We start from the raw sequence: 13,303 nt of genomic DNA on the forward strand, positions 1-13,303 counted from the left end.
AGGACCGCAGCGGGCAAACATCTAGTCTGCGGAACACTGATCTGGGGAGCGGCGCAGGAGGTGGAGTCTTCTGGCTGGCGTGCCCACTTTTAGGTGGAAGTGGAGCAGCAAAGTTACTGGACCCTTGGGCCGAAGACCACACTCTGCCTGGGTCGCAGCCTCGTCCATGTGCCCCAGCTGCAGAGTGACGGCGTCTGCACCTCTGTCAGTGCGAAGGGAGCACAGACACCACTGGGGAGAGAAGGAAGCTGAGGACACAGCCTGCCCTCCCACGCCAGCCGGCGTGCTGACCACACGCAGCTATGGAAAGGTGAGGTTATAACCACGACACGAGGAGGTAACACTTTAGTCCTGTTTCCATGGGCTTCTCGCGAGAGCATCAGCGAGGATAACGATCTCTCCATTGAGGAGGTGGGTGAACTAGGATCCCAAATTCATACTTCCAGCAATTTCCTGTTTTCAAGACTTTCATTTCTATAAATTGTATTGATTCACCTTTTCCTACTCAAAAAAAGCCCCCAAACCCAAACCAAACCAAGAGGTGGTCTATAAAAAGGCACACTGCCTTTTCCACTAAGTAAAAAATCAGCGGATAGACTTAGCTTTGAACAGCTGTGGCTAGCAGCTGGTGCAGTCAGCGCTCCAGGCGGGCTGGGTGGAGATGGCCAGCCCCTCCGCAGTCAGCGTCCCTGTGTGCGGGCGGCCCTGACCTAACGGGAACCCGATCACGTCAGAGCCAGCTTGCCCAACACCATGGCTAAATTTAGTTTCATGATGAGCAATAAAATTCACATGTTCTTTATTTAGTCCATATGATACACCGTTTTCTTAGTTTTTGAAAATTAGATAAAAGAGCATATTAAATGGCAGGTGTCTGAAGTTTCTCTTGATAAACAAGGTCAAAACAAAAAGTTCTGAATTACAAAATGTTAAAAAATATGTCGGTACTTAACATTTCACTAATGCATAAAGTTACAGGTATTTTCTAAAGAAAAATAATTGTGCCACTTACCTATATTTGCTGTTTCTATGAATTTTTTTATTCTGTACATAGGACATTTTGTACAAAATATGAAGTCTACATTTTTATTACTTATTACCATAAAACAAAGATACAATGTATGTACAATATTAAAAGGAAGCCATACTAAAGCCACACTAAAAAGACACTTGGAATAGTGACATTTCTGATGTACAGATACATTCTGGAAAGAGTGAAGATGCCAAACGCAGAACTTTATGAAGAAAAACAGTCACCGGTTTATTTTCAATGTAATACTTTTGAAATCAGTTTGGTACAGAATAAACAGTCTCTATACAATGATATGTAAGCTGACAATTAGCACAGGAGTCCAAGTACTAACTAGGGAACCTTTAGGAGGCCAGAATATTAAGTAATACTCTTGCCAAAGAAAATTGGTTTCTCTGAAAACTTTTATTTTTCTTTTTGGTGAGTGTTTGTCTTCAATAAAGAGCAGAAAGAAAACCTAGACAAAAAGATGTTCTTACACACTGAGCTTTACACAGTCAACCAAACATTGATATTTTGCTTTTTCCCTAGGGCGAAAAGAGAGTCTTCCCAGAAACCTCTCTCACAAACATACTGAACATCCAAAATCAAGGATATTTGAGAATCTATCAGCTAAAGACGGAAGTTCAAACAATGGTATATCAAAATACATAAGACGCCGCTTTATACAATAAAAAGCACCCTTTTTCCCTCCAAAGGAGAAGGCATCGAAACTGTGGTTTTGAATGATAAGTTTTCAGAATGGTAAAATGGAGAGATACTCGTCAAGTTTCTCAGGAAGTGTTCATCTCACAAAGTGGACTTGTCCACTTTTAGCTGGGGCAGTCTTCGCGTTTCACACCTGCACTTGCTCTTAACACAAGAAGTCCCCTCCCCCCAGGTGATTTTCCTCCAAGACATGAGGACAGAAGCATTGCCAGTGGCTTGAAATGACAGCAGTGGGCAGCGGGCACTAGAGCTGCACAAGGAGCAATGTCTGCTTCTCACAATCTTTAAAAGGATACCCGAGACCTCGATGAAAAACCAGATCCTAAAAAAAAGCCAGATTTTGTCTTTTATGCATCAAGACACTTAACATTAAGTTATATAATCTTATGCCAGAGATGAAAGAAACTAGAATCACGTGTTTAGAATAGCAGTACACATCTCAAGTAGCTTTCAAGCAGGATAAATAAGTCAAAATACTGGCCACCCTGAGAGAAATAAAGAATAGACAAAGCACTAAGTTTAAAGATTTTTCTCCTTGTGCTATTCCATCTAAAAAAGCTCAGTACATGCAAGGAAGTCTGTGGAATACATAGCAGCATTTGAAGACCGATGAAAACTCAGACACTGTATTTTCCTTACGAGGTGTTGATAATGTGAGCTCTTTGCAACGGAAAGAGCCCCACTGAACATCATCCTCGCTGGTGCCTCCTCCAAGCTCTCAGAACCGCGTTGCAGCCTTTGGGGAAGGCAGCGGCACTGCCGGTCCCGTGCAACGCTGTTGTGTTACTTTACGCTCAAAGACAGCTGCAGTTTGCGTTAGGCTAAGAACTGGCTTAACTCAAAATGATTTGGCTCTAACTTTCCATCACATGTGGAATTCTTAGAGACTATAATTTTATGAATTCAAGAGCCTTGTTGAAGGGCAACAATGTTTAAGTTGATGGAAATGAAATCTGCAAATAACAATATGAACACATAATTTTTAAACTCCAATTTCTGTCAAGGTAGACAGAGCAAGCTCTTTTAAGATAAATTTCAGAGCAATCTCTTTTAAAATAAATTTCTTCTACAAGCTTACTCCTGGAATCCTGGAGTACCACAGACTTGGAAATATGGCTTTAGGTACACACAAGAGAAGGAGACACGGTATTCATGTCACTCATCAAAGTGAAGAGACCCCTTAGAAAATACCAGCGGTTGAGGATTGTCATTTTCCCAGTACGTTGTGTGAGAACTCGAAAGCAAAGAGCCATTTCACTGAGATTGAAAAACAAACAAACGAGAACTGCTGGCGTAACAATCGCGTGGAAACCATTTCAAAGGCTGTAAAGTCTTAAAAAATAGGTCATACTTTTTAAAGTGTTCCTTTGATTTGGAAAACATTGACGTTATCACAGAACCACCTATGTTAAAAGATCCTAAGTTGCATTTGGGAGAACATGAAGATGAAGGGCAGGGTGCTTTCCTATAGCTCTGACTTTGTGAAATAGTCTGACGTGGACTATGCTGGGGTGGCGACGACACTGTGAGGACACCGTCGTCAACCCGCGGCTCTGCCAGCGGGCTCTGGGAAGTCACCATTGTTTGAACTCCTAATCTCGCGCTGAGGCGGACGCACGTTATTGCCTACAGAACGGGGTCCAAGAAAGCTTTGAGTGTAACTGATTGGTATGGCACAGAAAGTATGTATTTTCTACAGAATCCAGAAAAGAACTGGCGGGCCCAGCCCCGATGCGGCACCCCGGAGGCTAGCGGCCGTCCTGGGAGGCCAGCTCATCAGCCCTGCAGTGAGCTTCCAAGGCTTTCTTGGTGTGGGGGTCCTGAGGCAGCTCGGACTTGCGGCGTGCAAGAGGACGGTCCTTCTTCGGATCTTTCTGTGCCTGGAATTAGAAATGCAATGGCGTTGGCTACAAACTAAGCTATCTGAAAAGCAAGCTTACTTCTGAGGTGGAAGTCAAAGGATAACCTCGAGGCACGTGTGCCTCACCCACTCACTGTCGGCACCCTGGCCACAGGGAAACGGTGTATGTCTTCTCATGGAAATTCGCCAAAAATGTCTTGCTACTAAAAATCGTGACTCGTGTGAGGGCCTGTGTGTTCAATACTGACGTTTTGGTCTTCTGAAATGTGCAGTGCTTATACAAAGGACTCAGTACCTCTAATTTGCAGAATTCATGCATTTTAGTAAATCTCATAAGTAACCTCCTATTTCATAAATGTCATTAAAGCCGTTTCATCGGCATGTCCCCTACAGAAGCATTTCAAGAAGTAGAAATTTCCGGCTGGGCGCGGTCACTCACGCCTGTAATCCCAGCACTTTGGGAGGCCGAGGCGGGTGGATCACGAGGTCAAGAGTTCGAGACCAGCCTGACCAACATAGAGAAACCTCGTCTCTACCAAAAATACAAAAATTAGCTGGGTGTAGTGGTGCATGCCTGTAATCCCAGCTACTTGAGAGGCTGGGGCAGGAGAACCGCTAGAACCTGGGAGGTGGAGGTTGCAGCGAGCCGAGATTGCACCACTGCATTCCAGCCTGGGTGACAGGGCGAGACTCCACCTCAAAAAAAAAAAAGAAGTAGAAATTTCCTTGGAGGCAAAGAAAAAAAATGAATGAAAAACATATTTAAATTGGATTTCAAACATCTATCAAATTGAAAAAAAAAAAAAAACTCTCTTCTCCAATCCATTGTCTTCGTAAAGTCTAGGAAATTTTGGTTTCACTTAAAAAAAAATTAAGTGAATCCCATTTCTGCATGAGGATTTGGATAACTGTATCTGCAATAAAAGGGAAACTTAATTTGGAGAGTTTACATATCAAAGCATCCATTTCCACGAATAAACACATAATCCAGTTTAAAAGTAGAGACACTGCGTTAATACCAATATTTTGAAACAAAACAATAAACCATCTAAATCACCCAAACATGATGTATATGCCAGACGACTTGACGGCCAGTTAGTTAGAAACTTCTCTGGATAAAGCTTCTTAATCAGAGTTAAGTCTTCCTTTTTGTTCAGTGTATTCAAAGAGACTAAGTTCCTTTGGTGGTACGTCTAGCAGACAAAATTTAAGTCAATCATTTGACAACAGAAAGAACACAAGCCTCACAGATTCCAGATGTCTGATTTTGGTATGGATGTAAAATACATTTTCCTTCGCTTTAATGAAAAATTCAAGGATCTGCAGAAGTCCTGAATGAAAAGTTCAAATTTTTGCTAAGTGTTTCCCAGCAGGGTTCTCTGCAAATGTATGGATGAAAACAGCAATCATGTCAAGGTTTAAAAAGAATTTTGTGTCACATCACTTTAGGATGATTTCTAGAAATGTTATTTGAATATTCACATTCACTCATGGTAGGGGCAGGACTGTGGATTTTTTTCCCCCTGGAAAGCAGCGTGAGGGCTTTGGGAGAATCTTCCACTTCCGGAGATGGTGAAGGTCACGGTCCCCTCACCCGTCACGGTACTTGTGAGAGCGTGTTAGTGTGTGAGGATGCAGAGCATGTCTACCTTCAACCCATGAGAAACTCAGAGGTGAAATCCTACCCTGAATTTTATGCCCATTCTATGTTGATCTCTAAAACAAAGTAAAGCAAAAGAAAACCAAGATTTTTATATACTTAAAATATGTAATTACAGCTGCAATAGGCACTCCAAAGAGAAGAAACATTTTCCTAGAAAAAGGCAACAGTAAAAAGCTTGGAGCTGGAACCAGTGAATGCAAACTGAGAACACACACATGACCCCAGAGCTTCTGAAAGGACAGAAAACCGGTGGACATATCTGGGCCTTTCTGCTTAGACATTTTAAATTGAACTGATGTGCAAAGCAGAGAATAATTTTACTATCCACAAGGCAAAAAAATGAGGACAGGAGGCAGGGAGAAGACAGCACGCAGACGGTGGGCGAGGAAGGGCCAGCGGAGGGGATGTGCAGGTGAACATGCTGGCAAGGGCGGAGCGGACCACGGGAGACACAGGTCAGTGAGAGGCGGCCTCTCTTCTGCAGCCCGCGGGCAGACCCGGAAGGCTCAGTGTAAACCCTAAGTGCTGAAAGAACACCAGGGGTTGGGCATACATGGCTATGCAAGTTTTCTTCCTCTTTAAAGGTGTACATTCAAACTTTACTACTTAATTTGGGATAGAAATAATCAACATTTCTTAAGGGACCAAATTTCTTAAAAATTTTTTTTTTTAAATTAAGAGACAGGGTCTTTGTCACCCAGGCTGGAATGCAGTGGCGTGATTACAGCTCACTGTTGCTCGAACTCCTGGGCTTAAGGGATCCTCCTGCCTCAGTCTCCTGAGTGGCTAGGACTACAGGCATACACCACATGGTTGGCTAATTTTTTTTTTTCTAGAGATGAGGTCTTGCTGTGTTGCCCAGGCTGGTCTCAAACTCCTGGCCTCCTGGGTTCAAGTGATTCTCCTGCCTCAGCCTCCCAAATAGCTGGGATTACAGGCGCCCACCACCACGTCCAGTTAATTTTTTGTTATTTAGTAGAAGCGGGGTTTCACCATGTTGGTCAGGCTGGTCTCGAACTCCTGACCTCAGGTGATCTGCCCACCTCGGCCTCCCAAAGTGCTGGGATTACAGGCGTGTGCCATTGTGCTCGGCCTCCCAGTCGCCAAATTTCTTTCTTTGTTTTGACCATCACAAGCTGGAATGACATGGACAAAAGGGAAAATACTTCATGTACATGTTAACTCGTCAGTTCTTTTCCTGGAGAACAGGCCTTCCATGTGCTCTATGCGCTGAATAATGAGTACCTGCACTGACCACCTTCCGTCTCTCTACACCTTCCTTACTTGCATGGTTGGTGATGCTTTTCTCCCGACCAACTGTTAAAAATGAGAATTGCAAACATTTTAAATGTCTGTGATATAAATGCCATTCACATGATATGTGCTAGTTTTCTTTGAATGTTCTGACTAGGGTTATACTAGTTTCTTGAAGGGAACGTAAATAAAGGATAGGTAAATACATGGTTGATTTCTCCACAAAAATCCAGCCTACTCCATCCATCAGCATCAGAGCCTGCTTCCCTCTCTCCAGCTATTCCTTCAACCACCGCTCACACCCGTCCCAAGCCAACCCTCACGTCATCTCAGAGAAATGTGAAATGATTTTGGAAAAATAAAGTTAGCTGAAAATAAAATTAAAAGGGCATTGAATATCTTCAAATGACTATATATAAAAACCAAAAAAGCTTAATTTTTAGCTATAATTTCTTATGTCAATTTGGTCACCAAATTGTGCACATACATTTTTCCTGCATCCTGGTACCTTTTTTTTTTTTTTTTTAAAATAAGTTTTGAGAGTCTGAGTCTGGCTCTGTCACCCAGGCTGGAGGGCAGTGGTGCGATCATAGCTCACTGCAGCCTTGAACTGGTACCTTCTTTTTGCTTTAACAATAGTGCTTTTCAGAATTTTAGGAAAACCACTCCAAACATTTTTCAACTTAAGAAAAGTTTATTGGCTGGGTGTGGTGGGCTCACGCCTGTAATCCCAGCACTTTGGGAGGCCGAGGCAGGCAGATCACTTGAGACCAGGAGTTTGAGACCAGCCTAGCCAACATGGTAAAACTCTGTCTCTGCTAAAAATACAAAAATCAGCTGAATGTGGTGGTGCCGGTAGTCACCGCTACTTGGGAGGCTGAGGTGGGCAGATTGCTTGAGTCCAGGAGGCCGAGGCTGCAGTGAGCCAAGACTGCCACTGCATTCCAGCCTGGGTGTCAGAGCAAGACCCTGTCTCTCAAAAAAAAAAAAAAAAAAAAAAGGAGTAGAATTTATCATTTCAAATATTATACCTAGACACTGCACTCCATAAATACCTTCATCTGGATATGTTGAATTCAACTGATTCAACTGATCCACAGAAATCTATGAGGAGTCAGGCCAGGCACAGGGCCTCACACCTGTAATCTCAGCACTTCAGGAGGCTGAGGTAGGAGGACTGCTTGAGCCCAGGAGGTTGAGGCTGCAGTGTGCTGTGATCGCTGTGATCGTGCCACTGCACTCCAGCCTGGGTGACACAGTGAGAACCTGTCTCCAAAAACAAACAAAAACTATAAGAGGTCTTGGAATTGCAAAGTGTTATTAGTGTTCCAACTTCATTCTTTTTCACAGTTGTTTTGGCTATTCTACATCCTTTGCATTTCCATGTGAATTTTAGAATTAGCTTTCTCAATTTCTTGAGGATAAAAAGCCTGCTGAGATTCTAATGGAGAGTATGTTAATTTGGGGAAAACTGACATCTCAATGATACTGAGTCTTGACTCAGGAACATAATTCATAGCGATCTAAGGATGAGGTGAGGGAATCACTGTTGTAAGAATGTCAGTCACACAGGAAACCCGGTGACAGAACACAATTGCAAGAACTGTGAAAACAAGGAAGCAGACATGCTACAGAAGTTCTCCAACAACTGTCCTGCCTGTGTGTGTATTTAGAACTAGACAAGTGGATGGCCACAGGACCTGTTCCTTCCTGTCACGGTATAAGGTAACCCTCCCAGGAGGGGACGTGCCCCTTTCCAAGGGCAGTGGACAGACCGAGCAGCTGGAAGTTCCGGGGCCCCGAAAATCACACAGATACTAGGGCTAACTTTCAAACGCAGGACAGAATGCTATTTTGGTTTGCATTCTTGATCAAGTTCTTGATCTACTACAGAGCAGGACCTAAATTGCAAATATGTACATACCTTTCAGGTACATTACATTTTGGACATAGTTTATTCTTTGTCTAGCTTTAATTCTAACCTAAGTCAAAGGCTACACCAAAAAGAAAAATTCCCCAACCCTAAGCTATTTAATGTGTAAGAATCGTTTTTTTGTTTTTTTTGTTTTTGTTTTTTTTTTTTAAAACGGAGTTTTGCTTTTGTTATCCAGGCTGGAGTGCAATGGTGCAATCTTGGCTCATTGCAACCTCCACCTCCCAGGTTCAAGCGATTCTCCTGCCTCAGCCTCCCAAGTAGTTGGGATTACAGGCACCTGCCACCACGCCTGGCTAATTTTTGTATTTTTTAGTAGAGACAGGGTTTCACCATCTTGGCCAGGCTTGTTTCGAACTCCTGAGCACAGGTGATCCGTCTGCCTTGGCCTCCCAAAGTGCTGGGATTACAGGCATGAGCCAGCACACCCGGCCAAGAACTGGCTTTTTAACTGTGTATAGCCTCGTGTCTTAACACTAACTGTGATTTCCTTCTGTGTGCAGTAACAAGATCAGCTTACAAGTCTTTAGCAAATTTGAAGCCACAAAATCAAAATGGCAAAAAGGCGACCTTAAATCCCTGAGTTAAAAAAAATATCAAGAAGGGAGAACATTAACACTCCCACAAAGAGAGAAATATACACAGATTTTCATATTTGTGATGAAATCTATTCATTGCTAAGAACATTCATTGTGAGGAAAGTATGGAATCCAACTGAATTAGATAGAATATTAGTTACTGATGTTCGGAGTGTTCAGTGGGCTTTTCCACTGTATTTCTAGTACTTTCAGGCTTTGATGAGCTAAAAGCAGCATTCAGTCATCTATTTTGCTCTTAACCTGAGTTGAGGAATTAGGGGGGCAGAAGAGACCAATGACCGTGGCTACCGTGGGGGCTTGGCACCACGAGCCCCCTTCCTGTGCAACTCCGAGAAAGCAGCCGGGACCAGTGCAGCCCCACTGGGATATGGCGCCAGCCATGTGCTAATTCCCCATCTTCTAGGAGTCACATTCAAAATGTAAAAAAAAAATGGGGGGCATTCATTTAAATAATGTATTTTACTTAATCTAGTAAAGGAATAAAGGAATGGCCACTCCACAGGCAGGGTGCCTACTTTCACTTTTCACCTCAGAATTTTAGAACAGGATGTCTTCAGGAATTATTTCCCTGGTCAAAAAGAGGTTCAAGTTTCTCAGGGAGAAAGGCCAATGTCTCCAGACCACTTGGGACTCCTTTTTTAGTTTACAGGCATTTGAAACAGGGAGGGATGCTCAGGGAAACACAGCAGTTGAAAGGCTCCTTGAACTCAAGCAGGAACTGAGTAAGTTGTCCTAAGTGTCTACAGGCCCAGTTGAGGAATAAGAGTGGTAGGGGGCTCTCTGAATCGGGGTGATCTACATGTTTATTCCACAACAAAGGAAAGAAAACCACAGCAGGGCTGTGACCTGAGCTGGCCTGTGACATAAGCACTGAAAGACAGTGCCCGGGAGGGGGTGAGGGGGGCAAGGGGCATGAGGTGTCCTGGGGAAGGGGTTGTTAGCACCTGCTGTGAAGAGCTAAAAGGGAGCATCTCTGGGCCAAAGCAGAAGCCAGAGGGCTGTGAAGAAAAAAAGCGAGGGGTGGATATGGCTGTGAAGCTTTCGATTTTGCTGGAGTTAACATTTAAAGAATAGTTAAGAGTTGGGATTACTACTACTGTTAGTAAATGGAGATACAAAACTTGGGCACATACTTAATCCTTAAAAACTGTTTCTAGTAATTTGATCACTAAGATCTATAGATACAATATTTCCTATAAGGCTAGCAAAATTTAATTTTTAATTTCAGCTTAAACAGAAGGCACTGATGCAAATCACATCGCCTACCAAAAGTATGTGCATTTCTTAAGCAATTATCTGTCATGGGCGCCCAGCTGAGCTCAGTGCACTTTTACCTGATGAGCCTCGTCCTTCACTGTCTTTCTCAGCATCTGCACATCTTCAAATAAAGGCCCATCTGTCTCCATTGCAACCGGAATGCTCACGGTGCTGGCTTGACTATACACTGTGTACTGCAATGCAAAGTGTGGAGTCACTCTGTTAGGTGCCCAGGCTCTGAACTCCAAGCTTCTCATCCTGGCCAGGGACGCATCTCCCCTGCCACCCCCCCAGGGCCCTCTCCCGCACGAAGCTCACTCAGTGGGACACTCGCCTACACTTGCAACACGACGCACCTTGCTGACTTCTGAAACCAGAAAGCACTCAGTGGAGACAGCAAAGCAGCTGGTCCCCTCCTGGCCCCTCTGCACCTGATGGACAGTGACCCACACCCTGGCCCACACCCCACAGCCTCTGCAGTTCTGACCACGTGAGCAGCCAAGCGCGAGGGCGCGCCCTGGGCTCGGTGGCGGGAGCTGTCTCACCGCTGGAACCCTCACCTCTGGCCGCCCATTCTTTGCCAGCGACCTCCAACCTCATGATTCTCTTCCCTTTCCTCTCACGATCATGTCCTCTCATCAAGGCAGCTGGCATGGTTCTCTCTCCCCTTTATCCCATTTTCCCGGCTTGCTTATGAAACCCTCTCATCACATCCTGGGTGACTTGCTCTCCACCGAAACAAACACAGCCTGGGTGAGCCTGACGTTCCCTCTCCATTCACTACGGGTGGCCCTGGGACTTCTTCACTCTCCCTGTGCTCTGGATGGAAATGCAGATGGCTCAGCCTGCAGTCACTGGGCCCGGCTGACTCCGCTTCCATGAGTGTAGTGCAGGGGTAAGGTCACCCTGGAGGGTGGCTGTGAAGTTTCCATGAGACAGGGTGTGCGGGACAGCATGACTGTGACGAGCGTCTGCTCGCTTTGAGGGCACAGGCGAAGGAAGCGGCACCTGTGTCTGCTGTGAGCGGGGCGCCTGTTTGTCCTGCATGGTCGTGTGTGTGCTGCCACCCTCACCTGGCTGATGGGGGAACTGGGACATGGAGGGGCTGGTAGCTTGCTCAGGGCCTCTGAGCTCAGGAGAGGGGAGCGGGGGTTCCTGCCCAGGCTGCTCTCATCCACACCCCTCCATTCTCTGCCCAGAGAGTCCCACAGCTTCGGCCTCTTTCAGGCTGCACCCCCGTCACAGCAGCGCCCTCCTGCCAACCTGCTTCACCCCTGCCCCTCACACCCGGCCAGCCCAGAGCAGCTCTGTTCTCAGCCACCGTCCGGTGTCGGCCCTCACCTCTGATGGAGCCTCCTCTGGCATGAGGCCTATGGGTGCCCTCTGGCTGCTAAGCCCTTCCTGGCCTTGCCTCACTGGACCTCTCTGAGGAATGAAGACCGTGAATGCCATTATTCAGCCCTGAACCTGCACCCTCTTGGTTTCTGTGACCCCAGCCTCTCCTCCAGGCATCTTGGGCTCCTTCCTCTGTGGGCCGTCTTCAGCCTTTTCCCAACCCCCTGCCCCTCCTCATTCACCCCGGCTTCCATGCCTCCAGGCCCAGACCCTGCTGCTCAACTCTGGACCCACCTGGCTTCCCCTTCCTCCCAAAACAGCCGGGGCGCACACCTTCGGCTGGGTTCCTTCCTCGAATGCCAGTCGGACCAGGTCCTCAGCACCCTGTGCCTTCACTCCCACAGCTCCGCCCAGCACCACGATCTCCACACGTCTCCACACGCGTCCCCTACCCCAACGGCCCCAGCACTCCGTCCATGCTGCACCAGAAGAGCTTGCAAAAATGCAAGTCGGGCTGGGCCATGTTGCCCTTATGGCTCTTTAATATCTGCTCACATTTTGAGGGAATTCTGCTCCCTCTCCACCCTCACCTCTCAGCACATCACACCACCCCTCCCCATAACTGACACCCCACCAGGGCCAACACTTGCCACCCACCATGTCCCTGCTTTTCTCTACCTCTGCCGCGGGCACCTTCCCTCAAGTCTGACTGGGTGAGCCCCTCAGTCAAACCAAGAGGCCAGGCCCCTGTACTGTGTGTCTTTCTTTAGGGATGGGAACGAATAAGCCGGTCCTGCCATCTCCAGCACACTCCCCCCGTGTCTTCTTAATACAATCTCATCATCTGAGCTGAATTCACCTGCCTCTCCTAATGGACGGTAAGCTCCCTGAGGCTGGGGGCTATGTCTTGTTCTCATCTTTGTGTCCTTAGAATCACAATTCAGGACACAGCACCTTGTCCTCGAGGGGGCTCACAGTCAGGTGGGGAGATACAGAAACCTAAGTGGCTGCAAGACTCCTGAGACTTGCGGGGACGGTTTCACACCAGCACTTCTGGAGCTTCTGACTACTCCAGGCGACAAGCAGTGCTTTCCACGGGACCCACCAACAGCCCTTGCTTGGAGTTTGGTTCACTTGGAGTTTGTCCTTGGGGCAAAGGACAGTGTCCCCACACGAGAATGCCACCAGATGTTCACAGCAAAATAAACCTTACATAGCGGGCACCGGCAGGAGAGGGTTCCGACTAAGAATAAAAATCTTCACTGAAGGCCGGGTGTGGTGGCTCACACCTGTAATCCCAGCACCTTGGGAGGCCGAGGTGGGTAGATCACAAGGTCAGGAGTTCGAGACCAGCCTGGCCAACATAGTGACACCCTGTCTCTACTAAAAATACAAAAATTAGCCAGGCGTGGTGGCGGGCACCTGTAGTCCCAGCATACTCGGGAGGCTGAGGCAGGAGAATTGCTTGAACCCAGGAGGCGGAGGTTGTGGTGAGCTGAGATCGCACCACTGCACTCCAGCCTGGGCGACAGAGCAAGACTCCGTCTCAAACAAAACAAAAAAAAGGCAGAAAGGCCGGGCGCGGTGGCTCAAGCCTGTAATCCCTGCACTTTGGGAGGCCGAGACGGGCGGATCACGAGGTCAGCAGATTGAGACCATCCTG

The 13,303-nt window shown here is 46.5% G+C and overlaps 1 protein-coding gene across 3 annotated transcripts in view; it reads right to left on the reverse strand.

The window, feature by feature from the left end:
* Window positions 1-782: 782 nt before the first annotated feature.
* Window positions 783-13,303, reverse strand: part of PPP2R5C (protein phosphatase 2, regulatory subunit B', gamma) — a 180,740-nt gene continuing 168,219 nt past the window's right edge. For 2 of the 3 annotated variants that reach the window (XM_011991613.1, XM_011991614.1), the window contains 2 exons: window positions 10,383-10,499; window positions 783-3,618 (listed from right to left, as the gene is read on the reverse strand). In XM_011991613.1, the coding sequence (XP_011847003.1) occupies window positions 3,487-3,618; window positions 10,383-10,499 (249 nt within the window). In that variant the 3' untranslated portion in view covers window positions 783-3,486. The remainder of the gene's footprint in view (window positions 3,619-10,382; window positions 10,500-13,303) is intronic. The other variant, XM_011991615.1, reaches the window with a different exon arrangement.

The sequence above is a fragment of the Mandrillus leucophaeus genome, unplaced genomic scaffold (assembly GCF_000951045.1).
Source record: "Mandrillus leucophaeus isolate KB7577 unplaced genomic scaffold, Mleu.le_1.0 Scaffold4, whole genome shotgun sequence".
In the NCBI taxonomy this organism is placed as follows: domain Eukaryota; kingdom Metazoa; phylum Chordata; class Mammalia; order Primates; family Cercopithecidae; genus Mandrillus; species Mandrillus leucophaeus.